This window comes from Streptopelia decaocto, assembly GCF_964273445.1.
Source record: "Streptopelia decaocto genome assembly, chromosome: 15".
NCBI lineage: Eukaryota > Metazoa > Chordata > Aves > Columbiformes > Columbidae > Streptopelia > Streptopelia decaocto.
Window position 1 is genome coordinate 14,748,408 of NC_138670.1, and position 23,971 is coordinate 14,772,378.

The following is a 23,971-nucleotide window of genomic DNA, read 5'->3' on the forward strand; positions in this document are numbered from 1 at the left end:
CCATCCAGCAAAGCCTCTGCCCTCAGGGCCGGGGGCTCCAAGGCATGAAGCAGCTCCTGTGCAGCCAGAGCTCCAGTTCCTCTGCAGAGCACAGGGGCTGAGAGCAGCTGCCCGGCACTGTTGGTGTCTGGGAGGTGGCTGCACAGCTGGGGAAGGGTGACGCTGCCTGAGTGCCCGGCTGCCTCTGCCCTGGCCTCTCTCACACCCACCCTCACCGCATTTTCCTTCTTGCTCCCCTGCTCTGGGTCACTGCTGTTGGGATCTTGTTCTTGCTGTCAGGCTCTCTGGGGATGGCAGTTTCAGCTGCAGAGTCACAGCCTGAGCTTGTGGGTCCTTTCCTGCAGGTGTGTCCATGGGCACACGTGTCCCAGCTTTGCTCTGACCTGTGGGGTGTGGGCAATGCAGTCTGTGGGGCTGGGGAATGAGCTGTGTGTGTCCTGGGCTAAACGTGGGGTGCTGAGACCTTAGGAAAGGGTGAGACCTGTCATGGTCTGGGGTGGATCCCTCTGCTCTCAGCAGTGCCTGGTGGCTTTTCAGGGTAACATGGGAGTGTGATCAGCCCCCATCTCAGAAAGGTGCCAGCCCAGGGCAGCTGGAGCAAGACAGAGGGACAGAGCAGCTGCCCTCACTCTGCACTGACCCACAGGCACCCTCTGGTCTTGCAGGACTCGCTCTGTTCTCCCTGAGTGCAGCAGAAATGCTGAGGGTTTCTGACACCCAACAACACTCCCCAGGGTGGGAGGGGAGAAGAAGCTGTAGAAACACCAAACCTCTCAAACTCAGTTTCTCAGGCTGGGGGTACAGATACTGACAGTCCCTTCTGCACCAGGAGCAGTTCCAGCTGACAAAGCTGAACCCCAGGACTGGCCCCTGCCCACCCGATCACACAGGGTCAGGCTGACTCCTCAGGAGCCCCTGGGCAGAGACCCTGCTCTTCATTGCACACTCATCAAGCACTGACGAGGGCTCCAGCCAGGACGTTCTCCTGGAAAAAGAAAAGTGTCTCTTTGTGTGACAGGGTGGGAGGGTCTGTGGGAAATGGCTTTGGTTTCTCCCAGAGAAGTCTCATCTAAACCTTCACTATCTTTTCCTCCCATGACAGGTCCTCATGCCCACAGGCAGCAAATGTCCAACAGCAGCTCCATCACCCAGTTCCTCCTCCTGCCGTTCACAGACACACGGGAGCTGCAGCTCTTGCACTTCTGGCTCTTCCTGGTCGTCTACCTGGCTGCCTTCCTGGGCAACGGCCTCATCATCACCACCATAGCCTGGGACCAGCACCTCCACACTCCCATGTACTTCTTCCTGCTCAACCTCGCCCTCCTTGACATGGACACCGTCTCCACCATTCTGCCCAAGTCCATGGCCAATTCCCTCTGGGATTCCAGGGCCATCTCATACTTGGGATGTACGACACAGCTCTTTTTGTTTCTCTTCTTGATCACAGCACAGTATTGTCTCCTCACTGTCATGTCGTACGACCGCTACGTTGCCATCTGCAAACCCCTGCACTACGGGACCCTCCTGGGCAGCAGAGCTTGTGTCCACATGGCAGCAGCTGCCTGGGCCACTGGGTTTCTCACTGCTCTGCTGCACACGGCCAATACATTTTCACTGCCCCTGTGCAAGGGCAATGCCCTGGGCCAGTTCTTCTGTGAAATCCCCCAGATCCTCAAGCTCTCCTGCTCACAGTCCTACCTCAGGGAACTTGGGCTTATGGTGGTCAGTGCCTCTTTAGCTTTTATGTGTTCTGTGTTCATCGTGGTGTCCTATGTACAGATCTTGAGGGCCGTGCTGAGGATCCCCTCTGAGCAGGGACGGCACAAAGCCTTTTCCACCTGCCTCCCTCACCTGGCCGTGGTCTCCCTGTTCCTCAGCACTGGCGTGTTTTCCCACCTGAAGCCCCGCTCCATTTCTTCCCCATCCCTGGACCTGGTGGTGTCTGTTCTGTACTCAGTGGTGCCTCCAGCAGTGAACCTCCTCATCTACAGCATGAGGAACCAGGAGCTCAAGGATACCCTCTGGAAACTCATATCTTAGTGTTTTCTGAAGCAATAGACTGCCCATCTGCTTCTACATAGAAGTTTTAATGTAACTAGTTACAGGTTCAGCCTCTCATCTCTATTTTCTGTTTTTATTGGCGTTTTTTCTATCCTGATAACATTGTCATTCCCTTTTTAAATCACTGTCTGCTTTTATTTTATAACCACTGGTTGTGTCAATGTGGAGCCATGATTTGTGTGTATTTAAACAAAAAAAAACAGTCCTGTAGTGACTTGTTTTTCACTATATCCTTCCTGCAAGCCCGTTTTGGATGTTCAGGGACAGTTTCTATGTCCATGGGAGGAGGGGAAAAGACTCCATCCTGGCAGCACTGCCAGGGAGCAGCAGCGCTTGGTCTTCCAGAGCTGTTCTGATTCCACTCCCACACTCTCCTTCTCATCCCTTGTTTTGGTGCAAGGGCTAGGAGAGGACAAGTTGTCTTCATGGCACTGGGGCCCCTTTGCCTCCTTGCAGCCCCATGGGGAAGCTGGAAGTTGTCCCAGTGTTGTCCTTCCCTGGGCCTTGCACACCCACATCCCACGGTCCCAGGAAGAGCCCTGAGCCGTGTGTGAGGGACAGGATCCCCCTTCCCATTGCCTGGAGCTCATGGCTTCTCCTTTCTGCTTCAGAAAGCAAACCAAGGGGTTTCTGAGCATCAGAACTGAAGAAAAGACTCAAAGGAGACCTCATGGTGGCTACAGCTTCCTCACAAGGGGAGAAGGAAGGGAAGTTATTGATCTCTTCTCTGTGGTGACCAATGAGAGAACCTGAGGGAATGGCAGATATGCCAGGGGAGGGTCAGTTTTACATGAGGAAAAGGTTCTTCCCCCAGAGGTGCTGGACACTGAACAGGCTCCCCAGGGAGGTGTCACGGCCCCAACCTGACAGTGTTAGAGACTGGACAACGTCCACAGACACACGGGGTGACCTGTGCAGGGACAGGAGTTGGACTCCATGATCCTTGTGGGTCCTTCCAACTCAGGACATTCTATGATTCTATGAAACACTAGGTCAAAAGTCCATGTTTTCATTGTGCAGATGAGTTGTAAACACACACATCATGTGCATGTCCACTGTGTGCATGTGGTGAGATGAACCCAAGGGAGCACAAACGCCATCAGCTGTTCCTTGGGGTGCCATAAAGGTCAGTGGGACAGAGATGGTGTTCAGGAGTTTCTTCCAACGCTGTGTTATTGTAGGATTCCATGAATCTTTTCCTTGGAGAGCTCTTTCACATCAGAATAGACAGAGGAAGAAGAAAACAAAGAGGCAGAAGCAGAGATGTACAATCTGGGGGTGTTGATTGACAGCAGCTGAACATGAGCCAGTGTGTGCCCAGGTGGCCAAAAAGGCCAATGGCTTCCTGGCTTGCATCAAGAATAGAGCAGTGGACAGAAACAGGGCAGTTATCGTCCCCTTGTACTTGATGCTGGTGAGGCCACAACTCAAATCCTTGGTTCAGTTTTGGGCTCCTCACTATTGCAAAGACCTTGAGGTGCTGGAGCGAGTGCAGAGGAGGGGGACAAGGCTGTTGAGGGTCTGGAGCACAAGACTTCTAAGGAGCAGCTGAGGGACAAAGGGTGTTTAGCCTGGAGAAAAGGAGACTGAGGGGAGACCTTCTCGCTCTCTACAGCTGTCTGAGAAGAGGTTGTAGCATGGAGGGTGTTGCTCTTCTCCTGAGTAGCAACTGATAGGATGAGAGGAAACGGCCTCAGCTAGTGCCAGAAAATGTGCAGAATTGATATTAGGAAACATTTCTTCATGGAAAAGTTTGTGAAGCAGTGGAACAGGCTGCCCAGGGAAGTGGTTGAGTCCCCACTCCTGGAGGTGTCTAAAAGATGTATAGATGAAGCTCTTAGGGACATGGTTTAGTTCTAGAGTTAGGTTATGGTTGGACTCCATGATCTTAATGGTCTTTTCCAACTCAAATGATTCTATGATCCGGTGATTCTCTGCTTGAAGGGTCATTTCCCAGGTGATGGAGCTTTCCTTGGAGGAAGGAATCATAGAGAGTGTTGCAATGGAGCTTGAAAGGCCATCTAGTCCAACCCCCTGCTATGAGCAGGGACGTCTTCAGCCAGGTCAGGTTGCTCAGAGTCCCATCCAGCCTGGCCTGGGATGTCTCCAGGGATGGGGCATCCACCACCTCTCTGGGCAATTGGTGCTGTTATTTCATCTTCCCCATTGTAAAAAATGTCTTCCTCATGTCTGACCTTTAACTCTCCCCTTCTAGTTCAAAACCATGACCCCTTGTCCTATCACAACATGTCCTGCTCAGAAGTCTGTCCCCATCATTCTTATTGTCTTCTTTTAAGTACACAAAGGTGTCAATAAGGTCCCCCCGGAGCCTTCTCTTCTCCAGGCTGAACTGCACCAACTCTCCCAGCCTGTCCTCCCAGCAGAGCTGTTCCAGCCCTCTGATCATCTCGGTCACCCTGCTCTGGCCCCTCTCCAACACATCCATGTTTTTCCTGGGATTCACATGGGTCCACTTCTCGTGCTTATCCTGGCCCCTCTTGATGGCATCTGTCCCTCAGGCATATCAGGAACACTGCTCAGTTTGGTGACATCCACAAACCTGCTGAGGCTGCACTTGATCCCACTATGTCATTGATGAAGATATTAAACAGTACTGATCCCAGTGTGGACCCCTGAGGGACATCACTTGTCACCAGTGGCCATCCAGACATTGTGCCATTGACCACCACTCTCTGGGTGCGACCATTGAGCCAGTTCCTCACCCACAGAACAGTCCAGCCATCAAATCCATACCTCTCCAAATTAAAGAGAAGGATGTTGTGAGGGACCATGTCAAAGGCTTTACAGAAGTCCAGATAGATGACATCCATAGCCCTTCCTTTGTCCACTGATGTAGTTACTCCATTGTAGAAGGCCACTCGGTTACTCAGGCCGGACTTGCCCTTGGTGGAGCCGTGCTGGCTGTCTCAAATCACCTCCTGTCCTCCTTGTGCCTTAGCACAGCTTCTAGGAGGATCTGAGCCATGATCTTCCCGGGCACAGGTAAGAGGCTGACAGGTCAGTAGTTTTCAGGGTCCCCCTCTCTACAGCAGAAACACTGACACACAGTGCAGCTTGGAACATGGAGACTGGACATGAGGAGGAAGAAATGTCACTAAAAGGATAGTGCTGTGGTATAAGAAAACATCTAGAAGGAGCAGGAGGTCAGTCCATGTCCCTGTGTTTCAAGGAACAGAGCACAAGAGTGGAGACACATCAGCCAATGTATGGAAATACCAGGGTGAGAGCAAGGGGAGGAAGTGAGATGGGTGTCTACAGCCTGCAGGGAAACAGAAGCAGCTGAGGGACAGTGTAGGACAACCTGTGGTGGAGATGGCAAAGGGCACTGGCAAGGCTGGATGTCACCAAGAGAACCCAAGTCTTTGTCCCCTTGGCTATGGCCATCGCCTCTGCCACCAAGGCCTGTGAGGAGACATGTTGTCCTCAGGCACTGGGGGCACCTCATGGCCTCCTTGCACACCCCCAGGAAGGCTGGGAACTGTCACACCATTGTCCTTCACTCACACCACACAGCCCACATCCCCTGCCCCAGGAAGAGCCCTGAGCAATGTGTGAGGGACAGGATCTGCCTTGCCAGGGGCTGGGGGTCAGGCCTTGGCCTCTCTGCTTCATCCAACTAAACCAGGGTTTTCTCAGCACCTCAGCTGCCTGCACGTTTCCCTTTGTTTATCTGCCATCATGGCCTCCAATTCTCTGCTCTAGCGAGTCCCTGGGGAGGCTTTGCTGGTACTTGCCCTCAGTGGAACTTATTAATACTTCAAGGAACTTAGTACTTTTTTCTTCTGGCTTTGACTTCTGGAAAGGTTTGTGCAGTCTCCTCTCAGCACCTGAGCAATGTTCAAGGACTCAGCACCAAATGCACCATGGGGTTCATTACACTGAAGAAAGCTCTAAGAAACCATGTCTCTTCTTGTAATTCCCTTCTAGTCTTGTACTGCCAATTAGAGAAGTGTCCTAGTGTAGTTATGGAGAAAGATTTCAAAAACCTTCTTATAAAAATGCCTTTTTTTGGTTAAAGGGTATAGTTTAGTATTTTTCAGTTTGGCAAAGAGGTGACTGCAGCATTATCTGATGTTGATCCAGGGTCTCTCCTGAGGAGGTCTGGACTGGCTGGAGAAGCTGTCCCTTGAGGTCTCACACCGTGTGGACAACCTTGCTCCTCACCTCCCCAACCCCATCGTTTCTCTCATTGGCCCCTGGGCCTTGCATCCCTTTTCCTCACACCAGACTTCACTGCATCTGCAGCTGCATGTGCCAGCTCCTTTGCACCAGCTCCCACCTGCTCTCCTTGCAGACCCAAGTGCACACAGCAAAGAGGGACTTTGCTTTACCTTTGAACAGACAAAATACAACTGATGAGAGTAATGATTAAAAGAAAACAGGCTCCTCAACTGTACACCAAGGACAAGCTGCCACCACTGAGGTTCACCTTCTCCAAGGCAGAACCATGCAATAAATGTTTTAGACAGAAAGGAAATTATAGAATAAACACAATAAAAGAGTTGGCTAAAGACAGAATTAGACAGACTACTGAAAGACAAGGAAGCTTTTAACTCCTTGAAGCTGAAAGCAGCAACTGGGTTGTTGACAAGTGTGTGAGTGATCAAACAGTAAGAGGAAGGGAAACCCAGAGAGCAATCGCAAGTGTTGTGTGCAGATCAGCTGCTGGAAATGGGACTGCAGACATGGTCAGTTTAGTCAGGGCAGGAGGAAACACCTGGAGGATGAGGGAGATGAGATGCACAGATAACAGAGAGAGTGCTGAGAAGGCAAATCTAGTGCAGGATCAGGAGTTCTCCTCTCGTTCTTAATGCACATCCTGAAAAGTCTCATTTTGATCTCATGAGAAAACACTGATATTTAGAGTATTCAAAACAAAGAATGGAGAAATAAAACACCAATAACATTTGATTCTTAAAGTTGCAAGAAGGCACTATCTTCACTTTAAATCTTTCATTTGGTTTCCTTTGCCCTCCATTTAAAAAAACAAATGTTTTCAAGGTTTCTATCCTAGCAAAGCCTACAGCGTTAAGAAAGATAATTGAACTGTTAATTGAACTGTTCTCTATTTAGAATGTCATGTTGACAGTGATCTCAACAGATCTGTGTTTTCTGTCTATGTGATCATAAGGAAAAAAAATATTTACGTGTTGGTAAGTATATAGTGAAATATATAATTGTATCCAGTTAGTCAGCAAAATACATTTCCTACCAGCACTCTGAATGGAAGAATCTCTCTTCTGAGAAATTGCTGCCTCCCAAGCATCTGTGACTTGAGACAGGAATCTGAAGGAGAACAAGCAGCAGTGGATGGGGATCAAGTCAGGGGTCACTGGAACTAACACAATTCTCTCCAGTCTATGGGACAGCAGGGGCAGCATCCCAGGAGCTGGGACAGCAGGACCATGTCACAGTGAGGCCACTCTCCACCATCTGTGAAAGCTCATGGAGACTGGGGGGACTCCCTGACCACTGGCAGCTCTCACACAGTGTGAGCACTTTTCAAAATAGCCAATGGGTGAGCAGGGGAACTAAGGGCTGTGCCCCAGAGCATGTCCACTGGGACCCCATTTCTGGGTGTATGGAAGAGAAGGTGACGGGGTTTACCCAGGGCAGGTTGTGCCTGTCCATCCTCTTTGCTTTCTGTGAGGAAAGGACAGGGTTGTGGATGTTGGGAAAACATTGATGGCCTGTTACCTGGAAGTCAGCAAGGATTCCAGCATCATTCCCTTTCATACCTTGTATCCAAGGTATGATAAAGCCCTGAAAATTTGGTCTGACCCTGATTTGAGCAGGAGGTTGATCAAGACACCTCCCAAGGTCCCATCCAGTCTGAATGACACTGTCCTTTCATCCCCTTCATGTTTTCAAATTAGAGAAATCTCTCATGTTCTCTCTGAGCACAGGAATAATTAACATGAGGTGCAGGGCTGCTTTACAAGTACCCCTTAACAGTCCTGACCACAACTTTTGCATCCCTTTTCATTTGGACCCAAACCAGGGTTTTTTTTCTGTCCTAATATTCTTCCAGAAAGAACAGCCCGTGTTGTTAACCCTTTCAGAGCAGGTTGTTCAAGAGGCGTCAGCATCCATGCACAGAGTCTGCACATCAGCCAGGCAGCAAAGCCACCATTGCAGAAATGGAGATGAGACACTTGACCAGCTCCTTGCACCCAGATATCAGTGTGACATGTCTGCTGAGATTACAGTGAACACCTGAACTGTAAGAGCAGAGCATGTGAGTCCTGGTTGGGTATCCTGGCTCGTCTCCTGACCCATGTGGTGCTTCAGGCTGTGAAGAGAATCAAAACCAGCCGTTGGACTGGGGTAGTTCCATTTTACATGTGTCACACAGGGCAGATGAGGGAGCTCAGAACTCCAGACTCTGCTGCACAGTTGGGACTGCAGAGACTGGAAATGCAGGTGACAGTGTGTGTCAGTGCACACACATAAAGATTCTGGCTTCCTTTGTGCCTTTGCACTGACCTGGGATCTGTTCCTTGGCCTTCTTTGTCTCAAAAAGAAACTATTCTCCTATGCCACCTCCACTGCACACCAGGATAAAAAAAAGGAGAAAAGTTATGAAAGAAGGATGATTTGGGGGTAATTCTGTCCAAGAGTTGTAGCCTTTAAATGATTTAAAAAAATAAGTGAGAGAAAAATCATTGTTCTAAGAGCTTCTTTCAAGACACAACTACTGAGGTGTGGTAGATGTTTTGAAAAGTAAGAATGACGGTAGTAATGAAATTAAAAAGCTTTAGTGCATCATCATCATCAGTGAGAATAAGGAGTTCCCTGTTACTGTTATCAGTGACAGCACCACTGTTCACAAACATCCTTCAGAGCATCTCCATTTTTCCTGGGCTCCAAAGCTCAGCCTGCTCAGAGTTTGACAGGATTGCTGCAAACCCCTGTGACCCAAATCTCTACAACTGTCTCTGCTCAACAGCCTTTTACCCCAGGAAGGGGAAAACTGCCAATGCAGGCACCAACCCAGTGCCCAACCTGCCTGGAGAGCCAGGACAGTTGTGCCACACAACAGCCGCCTCTCAGGGAAGCTGGAGGTGATGGAACTGAAATGGTTTCAACCCAAATTATAGAATCATATCATCATAGAATCATTTAGGCTGGAAAAGACCCTTAAGAACATGGAGTCAAAACGTAAATCTAATACTCCCAAGTACTCCACCAAACCATGTCCCAAAGTGCCACATCTCCACATCTTTTAAACACCTCCAGCAATGGAAACTCCAATCCTGAGCTGGCAGGACACCATTGGCTGCAGTTGGACATAAGATACTGGTCGTGGCTGTGAGTTCAGCCCTCGCTGGCAGAATGTCTCACACCCTCACTGAGGAGGGCAGGGGGCTGGGAGATGGGAGCACGTTTCAGTTTCCAGATCCCAGCACAGAGCCCAAACCATCCTGCCCTTGGACTCTGGATCCCATTTCCTGAGATGTAAAGCTGGTGGGGCTTCTGAGGATAATCATGTTAAAAGGCATGAATAATCCTTCAAATATTTGTGTAATATGTCTAGGAATGTCAGTCGTATATGCTTATATTTACATATCTGTAAAATAGTACACTGCATCTGTGGTAGCCCCTCTGGCAATGACAATTAAATAGGTATTTGCACTATAAGGCTCCATACCCCATCCACAAGCACACATCTAAGTGGTTCAGACGAAGGGTGGTCTGGCAAATGTCACCCTTTGTGTCCCCAGGTGATGGACACTGCTCATGTGCCTCTGCAGAGAGTGGCAGGAGCTGGATCCCCTTCTCGGGACAGACTCCTTCCAGGAGAGACACAGACACAGGGGGAACTCATCGGGGATTTACGGCATTTCACTCGACATCAGTTTTGACATATTGGGTGCTGTCCTGTGACTGCCCTTTCTGCACAAATGATCATACAAACACAACCATTTAGTAAGACACGGTCATAAAGGGCTGTTATGGACAAGAAAGCTCACCATGAACTCTGGAGAGAGCGAGGAAGTTTATAATAAGCATCAGGAAGAACCAAGAAGCTCGAGGCCTCTTCTGAAGAGTGGGAGGCCCTGAGCAGCCGTGATTGGCCATTGTAGGTGTGGGAGAGGGTCAGGGCATGTCAGGGAGAAGCAATGAGATGGCTGATGGCTTCAGTGAACCCTTCCAGCCATGTCTGAGCCCAGAAATGGAAAGCAGTTGATGTCTGCAGGTGGAGGAGGAACAGAAGGAAGATTTTCCTCCGAATACGGAAGGAAGAAAGGCCTCTCTTGGGCTAATCCTATATGGCAGTGACATTTCCATGCTGTGGGCATGGCTGTGCCTGGGAGATGGGGAACGGCTGCTGCTGGGGTGGCTGTGCTCAGTCATGGCCCATGAGCTGACCCTGCTCTGCTCCTCTCTTACACAGCCCACACTTGGATGGTCCTCAGGAATCATCCATGAACCTGGTGGATGCATGAACCTCCTGGAGTGATGTACTCCAGGGGGGAGTACATCCCTCCAGGGATCCAAATAGGGGATTCAAGCAAGTGTGGGACTGGGACATTGAGGTGATTGGTGACCACTGCCAGGTGTATGAAAGAAGCTGAATGAGTTCTGAGGAACTCACAGGCGATCTTTTGAGGTTCCTTCCAATCCCAAACATATTGTGTTACTGTGATGCTGTGTGACATGAACACGAGTGAGCACAAACACCATCAACTGTTCCTTGGGGTTCCATGAAAACCTGTGGCACACACAAGGTCCTGAGGTCACTTCCTGTTGGAAGTAACACCCCATGGGAAACTGCCTGAATGCAGCACTGGGTTGTGCTTCCTTAATTGAGCTCCCCGTGTCCATTCCTCATGATGTAGGACATCTCAGATTAGTGCAGAGCAGGGGGACACACCATAGGGCTGAGGTGTCTCCCACCCCTTTGAGTGGCAACAAGAGGCCAGAGGGACACTGTGACTCCTGTCTCTGTGTGTAAAAGGGAAAGACTCTGTCTCTGAGCATCCCTGGGTGAACAAGGAGTCCTGAGACCAACTCAGATATGGAGGCCTGACAGAACCCTGGCATTTCTGTGTGTGACTCCAGGAACAAACCGCAGTGTCCCAGTGAGATTCATCTCAGCTGCTGGGACAGGCTCATTGCAAGTGCTCCTGTCTGCTCTGTCACCCTTGCCTGTGATTCTGGGTTGTGCTCTCAAAAGTAAGACAAAGTGCTAAGAGGGTTTCTGAGGTCTTTGGAAAAGGCAGATATCAAACCCATCTGCATGAAGAGCATGAAGGAGAATTAATGGCTGGTCAACCTGCCGCCATACCGGAATTTTGCAGGGTCACAGACATGGTGTTCCTTGGTGTCCTAGTAGCCAGATCAGTGATCTCTGGGCTGGAGAATTGGAAGCTGGGTGGGAAGTTGGCTGGACAATCAAGCCAAATGTCATCAGCGGTACAAAGCCCTCCATGCAGCCAATTACTAGTAGCATCCCTCAGTGACCAGCACTTGGACCAACACTGTTAAACGTCTTTATTCTCCCTCTGTATGATGTGACGAGTGCACTTGCAGCTTCTCTGTGGATGATGCATAGTTGTGAGGAACCCTTGATAAACCTCACCTGGTTAACCCTGCCTGGAGCAGGACAGTGAGACAAGTGAGACAAGGGCTCTCTTCAAACCTGAAGTTATTCTGTGATTCAATTAATCTTTCCCTTGGAGACGATTTTGAAGGCAGAATAGGCAGAGGAAGAATAAAAAGAATAAAAGACAGAAAAGGAGTTCTAAATGTTGTCAACAAAAATACAGCAGTTCATCTGAAGAGTGTTTTTCAACTCAAATCTCTAGTAGGGAATATATTTGATAAATTCGATAAAACAAGTATACTTTTATCTCATTGGGTCCTGGGCCATAAAAAAGGTGATAGATAGTTATGGTATTATGAAGTCAGTTGTGTCTCAGACACTCATAATCCAGTCAGAATCCTGTGGCTGTGAAGGGGACAGTGAGGCCAGTTCTGTCTCTGGAGGTGACAGCCCAGCAGCAGGGACATGGCTGGGAAAGAACCTCAGCCTAAGTATGACAGATCCTACCCAGGAAGAGGCCTTGGAGACAGGTTGTCACATCCATCCCACCTGAGGGCATGACGGGACAGCAGCAGGGACATGGTTGTGTGTATCAGAGAAGCTGAAAGACCAGCAGCACTCATGGGATTTAGAAGATCATGGTGAGGTTACTTCTCTCTGGTCAAGTGCAAGACCACATGAAGAATAACAGGTTGGGATCTCTGCTTGATGGGCAGTTTCTGAGGTGGTAAAGCTTTCTCAAGTAGTGGGAAAAAGCAGCAGAGAAAAAAAACCAAAGCCACCAAGTGCAGCTTGGGAAGTGGAGACTGGATATCAGGAGGAAGAAATGTCACTGGAAGGGCAGTGCTGTGGGGCAAGAGGTCACCCAGAGGGAGCTGGATCAGCTCATGGTTTGTGTTCCAAAGAGCAGCCAGTGAGGGTGCAGACACAGCAGTGAAGGTGCAGAAATGCTGGGGTGAGAGCAGGTGGAGAAGAGAGATGGGTGTCTGCAGCCTGCAGGGAAAGACGGGCAGGGGTAGGACTGTGTAGAACAGGTTGGGATGGAGATGGCAAAGGGCACTGGCAAGGCTGGAAGGGACCCACAGAACCCAGGTCTGTGTCCCCTTGGCCATGGCAGTTGTCTCTGCCACTGAGGCCCAGGAGAAGACTTGTTGTGCTCATGGCACTGGGGTCTCGGTGCCTCCTTGCAGCCCCATGGGGAAGCTGGAAGTTGTTGTCCCAGTGTTGTCCTTCCCTGGGCCTTGCACACCCACATCCCACGGTCCCAGAAAGAGCCCTGAGCCGTGTGTGAGGGACAGGATCCCCCTTCCCATTGCCTGGAGCTCATGGCTTCTCCTTTCTGCTTCAGAAAGCAAACCAAGGGGTTTCTGAGCAACAGAGCTGAAGAGAAGACTCAAAGGAGACCTCATGGTGGCTACAGCTTCCTCACAAGGAGAGAAGGAGGGGAAGGTACTGATCTGTTCTCTCTGATGACCAATGACAATACCCAAGGGAATGGAAGAAGGGTGTGCCAGGGGAGGGTCAGGTTGGACATGAAGAAAATGTTCTTCCCCCAGAGGTGCTGGACACTGAACAGGCTCCCCAGGGAGGTGTCACGGCCCCAACCTGACAGTGTTCAAGAAGAGACTGGACAATGTCTTCAGACACACGGGGGGACCTGTGGGGTGTCCTGTGCAGGGACAGGAGTTGGACTCCATGATCCTGGTGGGTCCTTCCAACTCAGGACATTCTATGATTCTATGAAATACTCAGTCAAAAGTCCATGTTTTCATTGTACAGACGAGATGTTAATATACACATCATGTGCATGTCCACTGTATGCATGTGGTGAGATGAACCCAAGGGAGCACAAATCCATCAGCTGTTCCTTGGGGTGCCATAAAGGTCAGTGGGACAGAGATGGTGTTCAGGGGTCTCTTCCAACCTGTGTTATTGTAGGATTCCATGAATCTTTTCCTTGGAGAGCTCTTTCACATCAGAATAGACAGAGGAAGAAGAAAAAAAGGCAGAAGCAGAGATGTAAAATGTCCCAGAGTAAATACAGCAGCTCCTCTGAGGAACATTTCTCCACTCAAACCCTTGATAGGAAATCTGTTGGATAAATTTGATGAAAGCAGCTTAGTTTGATCTGCTCACACACTGGACCACAAGGAGGGTGATGGTGGGTGCGATGCCATGTGGTCACTTGTGTCTCAGGAACTCATAGTCCAGTAGGAACCAATGGCTGTGCAGGGCACTGTGAGGTCACTTCTGCCTCTGCAGGGGATTGGCCAACAGCAGGAACATGGCTGGCAAAGGACTGTGAGGTCACACACACGAGACGAGCAATCGGGCCCAATCAGCATGGCTTGATGAAAGGCAGGTCCTGCTTGACCAGCCTGATCTCCTTCTGTGACAAGGTGACCGGCTGAGCAGATGAGGGAAAGTCTGTCGTGGGGAGTGAATCTGCCACACAGGCTGTGGGTGTTGTGTCCTTAGACTGCAGTAAAGCCTTTGACACCGTATCCCACAGCATCTCCGGGAGAAGCTGCAGCTCATGGCCTGGATGGTGTATCTGTGATGGGTAAAGAACTGGCTGGAAGGCATTTTGTCCCCTGGAGCCATTTGTCCCCTTCCTGTTCACATGGCCATCCCATGAATGCATCACTGCTCTACCCCAGTGTAGACAGGCACAAGGCCTTCTCCTCCTGGACCTCTCACCAATGCCACTGGTTTCTACAGCAGCCTCATCCTTGACTGTGGGATGCCCAGACCAGCCCTCCTGAGACAGTTTGACAAAGTCTTTTTTCTACACCATCCCCACATCCCTGCTCAATCCCCTCATGTACAGTTCAAGGACCAGAAAGGTTGGGCACAAGTGGAGCACTGAGAGAAATGGTCAGGAAAGCTTTGAGGTGCACAGAGAGACCATTGACATGTTGGCAAGCTGCTCTCTTCTGAACAAGCCCAGAAGACCAGCACAGCATTTGCTGTGTCCCAGAAACTCGCCTGGAAGGTTGGGATATGGGGAAAAGGTTTGGTCTGAGAAGGGACAGACGGGCTGCTGGAACTGGCTGGTGTGACCGTGAGACATCTCTCCAACACCTCAGAAAAGTCCTGGCTCTCAGGGAGGCTGCATGGTCCTCTGAGAAAGAAATTATCAAAAATGACGTATCATGGAATCATAGAATAATTGTGGTTGGAAGAGACCCTTAAGATCATCGAGTCCAACCATAACCTAAATCTGGCACTAAACCATGTCCCTAAGAACCCCATCTATCTGTGTTTTAAACACCTTCAGTGATGGGGACTCCACAACCTCACTGGGCAGTCTGCTCCATTGCTTCAAAACCCTTTCCTTGAAGATTTTTTTCCTCATATCCAATCTAAACCTCCCCGTGTGCAACTTGAGGCCATTTCCTCTTGTCCTATCACTTGTTACTTGGGAGAAGAGACCAATACCCACCATGATAAAACCTCCTTTCAGGTAGTTGTAGACAGCGACAAGGTCTCCCCTCAGCCTCCTGTTCTCAAGGCTGAACAGCCCCAGCTCCCTCAACCGCTCCTCGTGAGACTGGTGCTCCAGACCCTTCACCAGCCTTGTCACCCTTCTCTGAACTCCTTCCAGCACCTCAATGTCTTCCTTGCCATGAGGGGCCTAAAACTGACCCCAGGATTCAAGGTGCAGCCTCACCAGTGCCCAGTACAAAGGGATGATCACTTCTCTAGTCCTGCTAAAGCTCTGATTGAATCAAGGCTTGAACACCTTGGTGTGACCCAGTTGGTGACAGGTTGGACTGCAGGCTCCTGAGGTCCCTTCAACCTCAGTTCTCTTATGATCCCATTGTGATGCTGGGCTCTGTTTCAGAGTGGAGCAGAGCAGACGATTACGGGGCAGGATCCACCTGTGCTGTAGGTGACCATCTAAACCAACATCTCAGCCAGTGAACCAGCCAACACCTCAGTGTGACTCGCTCTGGGCGACGTGTGAGGAGTCCTGGGCAGTTTCAGAGGGCATGGGGCGCTGTGCAAGACACAACATGATCTTGGCTTCATGCCTGCAGGCCCATCAGACATCAGTTGATGTCAATGGATATTAAAATAAGAAGAACTGAAGACAAAGATCCAAAGCAAAGGAAGGTGTCAACTAACTTTTTCTTTCTTTCTTTCTTTCTTTCTTTCTTTCTTTCTTTCTTTCTTTCTTTCTTTCTTTCTTTCTTTCTTTCTTTCTTTCTTTCTTTCTTTCTTTCTTTCTTTCTTTCTCTCTTTCTTTCTTTCTTTCTTTCTTTCTTTCTTTCTTTCTTTCTTTCTTTCTTTCTTCCTTCCTTCCTTCCTTCCTTCCTTCCTTCCTTCCTTCCTTCCTTCCTTCCTTCCTTCCTTCCTTCCTTTCCTTCCTTTCCTTTCCTTCCTTTCCTTTCCTTTCCTTCCTTTCCTTCCTTTCTTTCTTCCTTTCCTTCCTTTCTTTCCTTTCTTTCATTTCTTTCTTGCTTTCTTTCTTCCTTGCTTTCTTTCTTCCTTGCTTTCTTTCTTCCTTGCTTTCTTTCTTCCTTCCTTTCTTCCTTTCTTTCCTTTCTTCCTTTCTTTCTTTTTCTTTCCTTTCTTTATTTTTCTCTTTCTTTCTTCCTCTCTTTCTCTCTTTCTCTCTTTCTCTCTTTCTCTCTTTCTCTCTTTCTCTCTTTCTCTCTCTCTTTCTCTCTTTCTTTCTCTCTTTCTTTCTCTCTTTCTTTCTCTCTTTCTCTCTTTCTCTCTTTCTTTCTCTCTTTCTCTCTTTCTCTCTTTCTCTTTTTCTCTCTTTCTTTCTCTCTTTCTTTCTCTCTTTCTCTCTTTCTCTCTTTCCTTCTTTCCTTCTTTCTTTCTTTCTTTCCTTCTTTCCTTCCTTCTTTCCTTCTTTCCTTCTTACTTTCCTTCTTTCCTTCTTTCTTTCCTTCTTTCCTTCTTTCCTTCTTTCCTTCTTTCTTTCCTTCTTTCTTTCTTTCTTTCCTTCTTTCTTTCCTTCTTTCTTTCTTTCCTTCTTTCTTTCCTTCTTTCTGTCTTTCTATTTATGTATGTATTTATGTGTTTATGCATTTATTTACTTATTTACTTAATTTCTTATTTACTTGTTTATTTACTTATTTACTTATTTACTTATTTATTTACTTTTTACTTATTTACTTACTTACTTACTTATTCATTCATTCATTCATTTATTTTAAAGTCTTTGCAGTGGAGTTTCTTTTCTTTGGAAAAGAAAGAGTTCTCCAGAACTGGGCATGGATTTAGGACACAAATGTCTTCAGCTCCAGGGACACAAACACCTGGTGCCAATGTAGATGCCCCGGGAACCCCTGCCCAGGCTCCACCTGCATTGCAAGGTGCTCTGGTCTCCCCAGGTCCTCTGTGATAGATGCCAATCCCAGGCCAGCACCTCAGGTACACTGGGCCCCTAAAATGGCACTGGCTGTTTGTGGTGATACAACTGGTGACTGATGTCTGTCTGGAAACGTGCACTTTTTTATTGTTGGGTTTTTTTGTTGTCATTGTTGGGGTTTTTTTTTGTGTGTGTGTGTGGGGGGGGGTTGTTTTTTGTTTTTTTTTATTTGTTTCTTTTTATTTGTTTTATTTTATTTCTCCTCCACTTGCTCTTTGGTCATTCAGTGGCCTCTCAACTGTCTGGTTTCTGCTTTGAGCTTCAGGGAGTTACAAACTTGCCACATTCTTCAGAGCTCTAATTAACATGGCCGTCAACATGTTGTGTTTCTATCTACCCTTTCCTATCTCTCTGTCTAAACCAGTTCTTGTGTGGGTGTCCCTTGTGGATGCTGGACCTCATCAGATCCAGCTTACACACACAGCTGAGGAAAGTGTTTTGCTGTTTATTGAACTGTGCAGTGTTTGCACAGGAGAGCACGTGGAGCTGGTGCACAGGAGCTGCAGCATCTCCTGCAGAGCTCAGTGGAGAAGTCTGATGGAGGAAAAGTGATGCAATCTCTGGTGGCCAATGAGGGAACCGGCAGACTGGGGGTGGGGGTGAGGAGCCAGGTTGTCCATACAGTGTCCAGCCTCAAGGGACTGTTCTCCTGCCTGTCCAGATGTCTTCAGGAGACCCTCGGGATCAATGTCCAGTGTAGAATGCTGCTGTCACTACTTCTATACACTGAAAAATGACAGAAAACACCCTGGAAAGAAAAAAAAACTCCTTTATGAAATCTTCTTTGAAATCTTCATCAGCATCCCATTGAAACCTCTCCAGTTAGTTCTACAAGTCGTGAAGATTTGAAGGAAATTAGGGAAAGAAATATCGCTCGTTAGGTTTCTCTGTGTTTTAATGAGCCCCATGGCGTATTTGGTGCTGAGTCCATGAACCTCAGATACCAAGGACAGACTGAAGAATCTGCTCAAGAAGTCCAAGCCAGAAGCAAACTCCAAAGAACCTTAAAGCATTAATGGGCCCCACTGAGGGCTGTTACTGTCAAAGCCTCCCCAGGGACTCCTTAGAGCAGATAATTGGAGGCAGTGATTGCATCAGGCAAAGGCAAAGTGCAGCAGCTCTGATGCTGAGAAAGCCCTTGGCTTGTTTGATGAAGGACAATGGCCAAGCCTTGACCCCCTGCCCCTAGGAAGGGAGATCCTGTCCCTCACGTGTGTCTCAGTGCTCTTCCTGGGGATGTGGGGAGTACAATGCCCAGTGAAGGACAATGGTGTGACACCTCCTGGCCTCTATGGGGGGTGAAAAGAGGCAATGGGGTGTCATGGCCATGACAACCATGTGTCTCGTCTTAGGCCTCGGTGGCAGAGACATCAGTATAGCCAAGGGGACAAAGACCTTGTGTCTTTCAGGGACATCCAGCCTTGCCAGTGCCCTTGGCCATCTCCACCACAGTCCATCCGATGGGAAGGGAGAAACCCATGGGTTAAGAAAAAGCGTTTTAATAAGACAATAAGAATAGCATAATATACTGCTACAATTACTGTATATATAATTAAATTAAACTTAAAAAAATAAAATGAAATATTAAAAAATCAGATTAAATTAAATTAAGAAAATATACTCAGTGCATTCCCTCATGTAACTCCAGTCACATGGAACAGCCAGTCCTGGAGAAGGGAGCACCTTGGTCCCAAACAGCCAATCACAGCAAGACAGAGCAAAACGGCCCAAGGGCCAACTGTAAAATGGCAGAACAGCAAAAGTCTGAACTCACTCAAAACTCCCAACAGAACGGAACGTCCAAACAAAACTAACCGAAGTAGGTGGAACTAACTGAAGTAACCAGTCAGAAATGCCAGCTCCAGCTTTATACTGAGCATGACACTAATTGTAGGTGTGGGAATACAATGGAAGATTGGCAAGGAGGAGATTTGTAAATACACTTAAGTGTACCTGGGGTGTAGAAAAACGCAAATCACACTAATTTTTGTTTAGCCTTGTATGCTTCACAAGTTGAGCCTGTGTCTTTATATAACATAGACTTGTGAAAGTCCTAAAGGCATCTTTTCAAACATCCCTGAAATTCCTGCTCTATTGCACGAAAATATCAAAGCAATGTGGTAAACCGTGCCTGCATGAATCCCTGATATACAGGTGAAACCAGCAGGCCCTGGGATCCAGCTGAGACTGAGTTCTGCAGCACCTGCACTCTTGCTTGTGTCACATCTGCCCAGGTGCTCAGGTGCTTTTTTGGGGATCCCCCAATTAGTGAGGTAAAGAAAATAAATTACACTTCCCATTTCATCTGCAGTTTGTGGTTGTTCCTGTGACCTGCCTGTGTCAGCTCACACATTTGGCACGGTCAGCATCACCAGAAACAACCATGCCATGGTTTGCAAGAGAGTCAGGGACTGGGTCGGCCGTGCTGGTGACTCCCTGTGTTCAGGGATGGCCCAGTACTGAGTGCTGGGTCCCCGTGGCCACTTTCCTGGATGAGTTGGCTCCACCAGAGGCATGGCCTGAGACTGATAATGGGGCGGTGATTACCCCCCAGGCAATGGAAATGTCTTTGCCTGTGTTGCCATGGAAAGCAGCACTGGATTCTTCTCACAAGTTAGCCAGCAGATGGGTTTGGTAATTATTTCCCCATCTGAGAGGCCCTGACTGTGAAGCTATCACATTACAACATACCAATGGTTGTGTGCAGAAGTTTTGCCAGCATATGCTGAACCTGTCAAATCAGTGTCATCCCTCAGAACCTGGTGTGCAATGCAAAAAGGTATTAATTTGATGTGGCAGATGGGGATGGCTCATGCATTGTCTTTAGGATCCAATCTGGACAAAGTAGCAATAACAAGTGTCAAAATGCAGTTTTTGAGAGGAGTGCCTGCCTCACTAAAAGCCTTGACTACCGCAGCAGTGACAAATGCTACGGGTAACGTAGGTGCTCTATTAAATTCCTTGGGGGAAATTTTGGCTGTAATTTTGGGACCCTCTGTTTAGGTGGTTAATAAAGGAAAGGCAGCAAAACAAAATGGAATTACAGTATGGGTTGTGAGGACACAAATGTAGAATGATCTTGTACAAGCTGGTATCCCACGGTCAGAAATAGATGGGATCAGAACATCAGAAAAGTTTTGCCAATGGCGAAAATTAATGCTTATGCAAAAAAGCTGACTGTCCCTAGCCCCATCACCCGCACTGTGCCCACTTCCACCTGCCAACTCAATACGAGATCGGTTTGCCTTTACCTGGCAACAAAAGCAATGTACTTTCCAAGTATTGCCTCAGGGATACACAGAATCATAGAATGTCCTGATTTGGAAGGACCCACAGGATCATTGAGTCCAATTCCTGTCCCTGCACAGTTCACACCGTGCGCCTGAGGACATTGTCCAGTCTCTTCTTGAACACTGTCAGGCTTGGGGCCATGACAGCATCCAGCGTTCCAGCGTCCAGCACCCTCTGGGTGAAGAACCCTTTCTTCATGTCCAACTGGCCCTCCCCTGGCACATCTTCCTGCAATTCCCTCAGGTTCTGTAATGACATCCCCAGCTCTTTAAGCAATCTTGGCCTCATCGACATGCAGGGATCCAGCTGGAGTAGCAGATCCAGTACAAGTTCCGGATTGCTTGGGAGTTTGCCGTTCTCACAGCTGTGGTTTTCCGGTCCAGGGTTATGGGGGCCCACAAGTCCATCATCACAGTATCACAGTATCACAGTATGTTTGGGATTGGAAGGGACCTCAAAAGTTCATCTAGTCCAATCCCCCTGCTGGAGCAGGAACACCTAGGTGAGGTCACACAGGAACATGTCCAGGCGGGTTTTGAATGTCTCCAGAGAAGGAGACTCCACAACTTCCCTGGGCAGCCTGTTCCAGTGCTCTGTCACCCTTACTGAGAAGAAGTTTCTTCTCAAATTTAAGTGGAACCTTTTGTGTTCCAGCTTGATCCCATTACCCCTTGTCCTATCATTGTTTGCCACCGAGAAGAGCCTGGCTCGATCCCCATGGCACTCACCCTTTATATATTTATAAACATTAATAAGGTCCCCCCTTAGTCTCCTCTTCTCCAAACTAAAGAGCTCCAGCTCCCTCAGTCTTTCTTCATAAGGGAGGTGCTCCACTCCCTTAATCATCTTTGTTGCTCTACACTGGACGCTCTCCAGCAGTTCCCTGTCCTGCTGGAACTGAGGGGCCCAGAACTGGACACAATATTCCAGATGTGGTCTCACCAGGGCAGAGTAGAGGGGAAGGAGGACCTCTCTCGATCTACTAACCACCCCGCTTCTAATACACCACAGGATGCCATTGGCCTTCCTGGCCACAAGGACACAGTGCCGGTTCATGGTCATCCTGCTGTCCACCAGGACCCCCAGGTCACTTTCCCCTACACTGCTCTCTAATATGTAATTTCCCAACCTATACTGGAACCTGGGGTTGTTCCTGCCCAGATGCAGGACTCTACACTTTCCCTTGTTAAATTTCATCAGGTTTTTCCCCGCCCAACTCTCCAGCCTGTCCAGGTCTCTGGATGGCAGCACAGCCTTCTGGCGTGTCAGCCACTCCTCCCAGGTTAGTGTCATCAGCAAACTTGCTGATAGTACACTAAATTCCCTCGTGCAAATCGTTAATGAATATCTTGAATAATATTGGCCCCAGTACTGACCCCTGAGGCACTGCACTAGATACTGGCCTCCAACTAGACTCCACACCATTGGCTACCACTCTCTGGCTTCTCTCCCTAAGCCAGTTTGCAACCCACCTCACTACTCTATTGTCCAGCAAAAGGAGACTGAGAGCTTGCAAGGACCTTGTTAGGGTCCACTCAGTGATGGACTCGTGATGGTTCAATTACGTTCTTCTCAAAGCACAAAATTAAGGCATCTGAAATGCCAAGGGCTTAGAATGCAATCAAACAGTGTTACTTTATTATTTTGTCCGTAAAGCGGCACGCGATAGTGAGAGAGTAATAAAAAGGGAAAGGAAAAAGAAACAGGGAAAGAGGAAGGAAAAGATGGGAATGAGGACTGGTTTACCAGAAGATGAGTTCCAAAGATGTCCCTCTGGTGTCCAGTCCCGTGGAGTCCTGCCGGTCCTCCATGGTGGTTTGGGATCCTCTGGTTGGGAGATCTCAATGACGTCCAGTCAGGAACCATCTTTATACTTCTTCACCCCAGCTCTCTCCCATTGTTTCAGGCCAATCTCCGCCTTTGTTTCTCAATCTGGGCTTAACTGTGCAGGCTCGAAAAGTCTTCATCTCTCTTGCCAGCGCTTGTCTGCGCCTGCATGGCCTGCATTCAGGGGTATCTTTCTGGTCCATTGGGTGACCTCAGGACCCTTGGTGAGCTTCTGGGTATGCTCTTTTTTGTTGTCCTTTGTTTGAGGGAGCAGGTGAGGGACAAGGTGTGACTGAGGCTGCAGGTAAGAATCCATCTTCTGGACGGCAGCGATTGTCCCTGGGTCAGAGAGACCCATCTAACAATCCCTTTTAGGAGGTGGGGGCTAGCTTGGCTGAAGCAGCAGGCAAACTCCACACAGCAGCCATTGTTAGCAGTAGCCTTCCAGGTTGGAGACACCTGTGCAACACAATGCTTCTCCTCAGGTCTCTGTCTAAGTCACTGTCAGTCTGTTCTTGATGGCGATGTTCAGGCAGATACTGGTCTTGGACCGACTCTTACAGACCTGGAGCAGATTCTGAGAGTTTGCTGTTCCAGAAAGTTTGGCTGGTGCAGCAGCTGAGAGGTAATGGCCAGCTATGATGGGTCCCCAGAGTGATGCTTTGGGACCGGTGGCACGTGCATCTCCCTAACCAGGCAGCAGAATGCACTTTGGGCCCGGTAGAAGGAAGGTGGCAGAGGCAATGCATTGGAGAGCTGGCAGGCTAAAACTGGCAGTTGGATGAGGCCGCCTCCTTTAGCGAGTCATTGAACAGCTCACAAGTACTGTAAAAGCGCACCTTGAGAGAACCCTGGTTGTCCCAAAAGGAGGAAAAGGTAGATTCTATTGCTGAAAACAGACTGTGTGGTTTTGTGAATGTGGCCTCAGACTTTTTCTTCAAAGGAGGCTCACACCTACTTAAGAAAACTCATGATGATCATGTTGAAAACAAAGAATCAGTGTGGTGAGGCTGTAGAGTGGCCCTTGGTTTGTCCTGCAAACAAGCTCTGAATGCGGATTCTTGCAGGTGTAGCAGAGCAGGCAGCAGCATCTCCGAGCAAAGCTCTGGGGGACGGGGTCCTGTGTGCTGGGCACAGCTTCCCTCGCCATTCTCTGCTCCCTCCTCCTTCAAGCAGGGGCTGCCCCACGCCGCGCACAGCCAGTCCCAGCCAGGCCCGGAGGTGGGTGTCTCCGTGGCGACCGCCCGGGCTCTGAGATGTGGGCGCCTCGTCATAACCAGAGGCCATTGTGACACGGGGGTCCCCGCCCTGACCGTGGGGGTATTTAAGGAGCGAGAGCCCTGGGGTGCTCACTCCCAGGAGAGCAGCTTCTCAGGAGCAGCAGCTTCACACGAGGCAGCATCTCCCCTGGGTGCCCGTTGCGGCTCTTTGATAGACGAGACCCAAGATGCCAACTGACAAGGAGGGGAATGCCCACTCCCAGCCCTTCGGGCTGCCCCCCTTGCTCCACAGGCCACAGGGGAGGGACGGGACAGGGCAGGAGGGAGAGGCCGGTGGTTGGACGGGGCCGCAAGCAGCTGCTGCGGTGCCGGGACTGCCGCCTCCATCCCATGTGTCCTGCTCCTCCTCCTGCCCGCAGATCAGCCACAGCCTGGGCCAGCACAGCATCCAGAGCAGCTGGGTCACCCCCTCGGTCCAGGATCGCTTCCAGGACCACCATGAAGGTCCCCAGGAGGGGTCTGGCTGGCCTCGCAGCACCAACACCGAGGCAGCAGCAGAGGCAGAGTGCCCGGCACCTGCCCCACAGGGCCCCACAGCCGACAACGCGGCTC

General features: G+C 49.2%; 1 protein-coding gene across 1 annotated transcript; it reads left to right on the forward strand.

The window, feature by feature from the left end:
- Nucleotides 1-1,095: 1,095 nt before the first annotated feature.
- On the forward strand, nucleotides 1,096-2,040 carry LOC309446621 (olfactory receptor 14A16-like; the record flags this gene model as incomplete). The annotated part of the gene is made up of 1 exon (XM_082066485.1): nucleotides 1,096-2,040. The coding sequence occupies one exon, from the start codon at nucleotides 1,096-1,098 to the stop codon at nucleotides 2,038-2,040; it is 945 nt and encodes a 314-aa protein (XP_081922611.1).
- Between the last annotated feature and the right edge of the window lie 21,931 nt (nucleotides 2,041-23,971).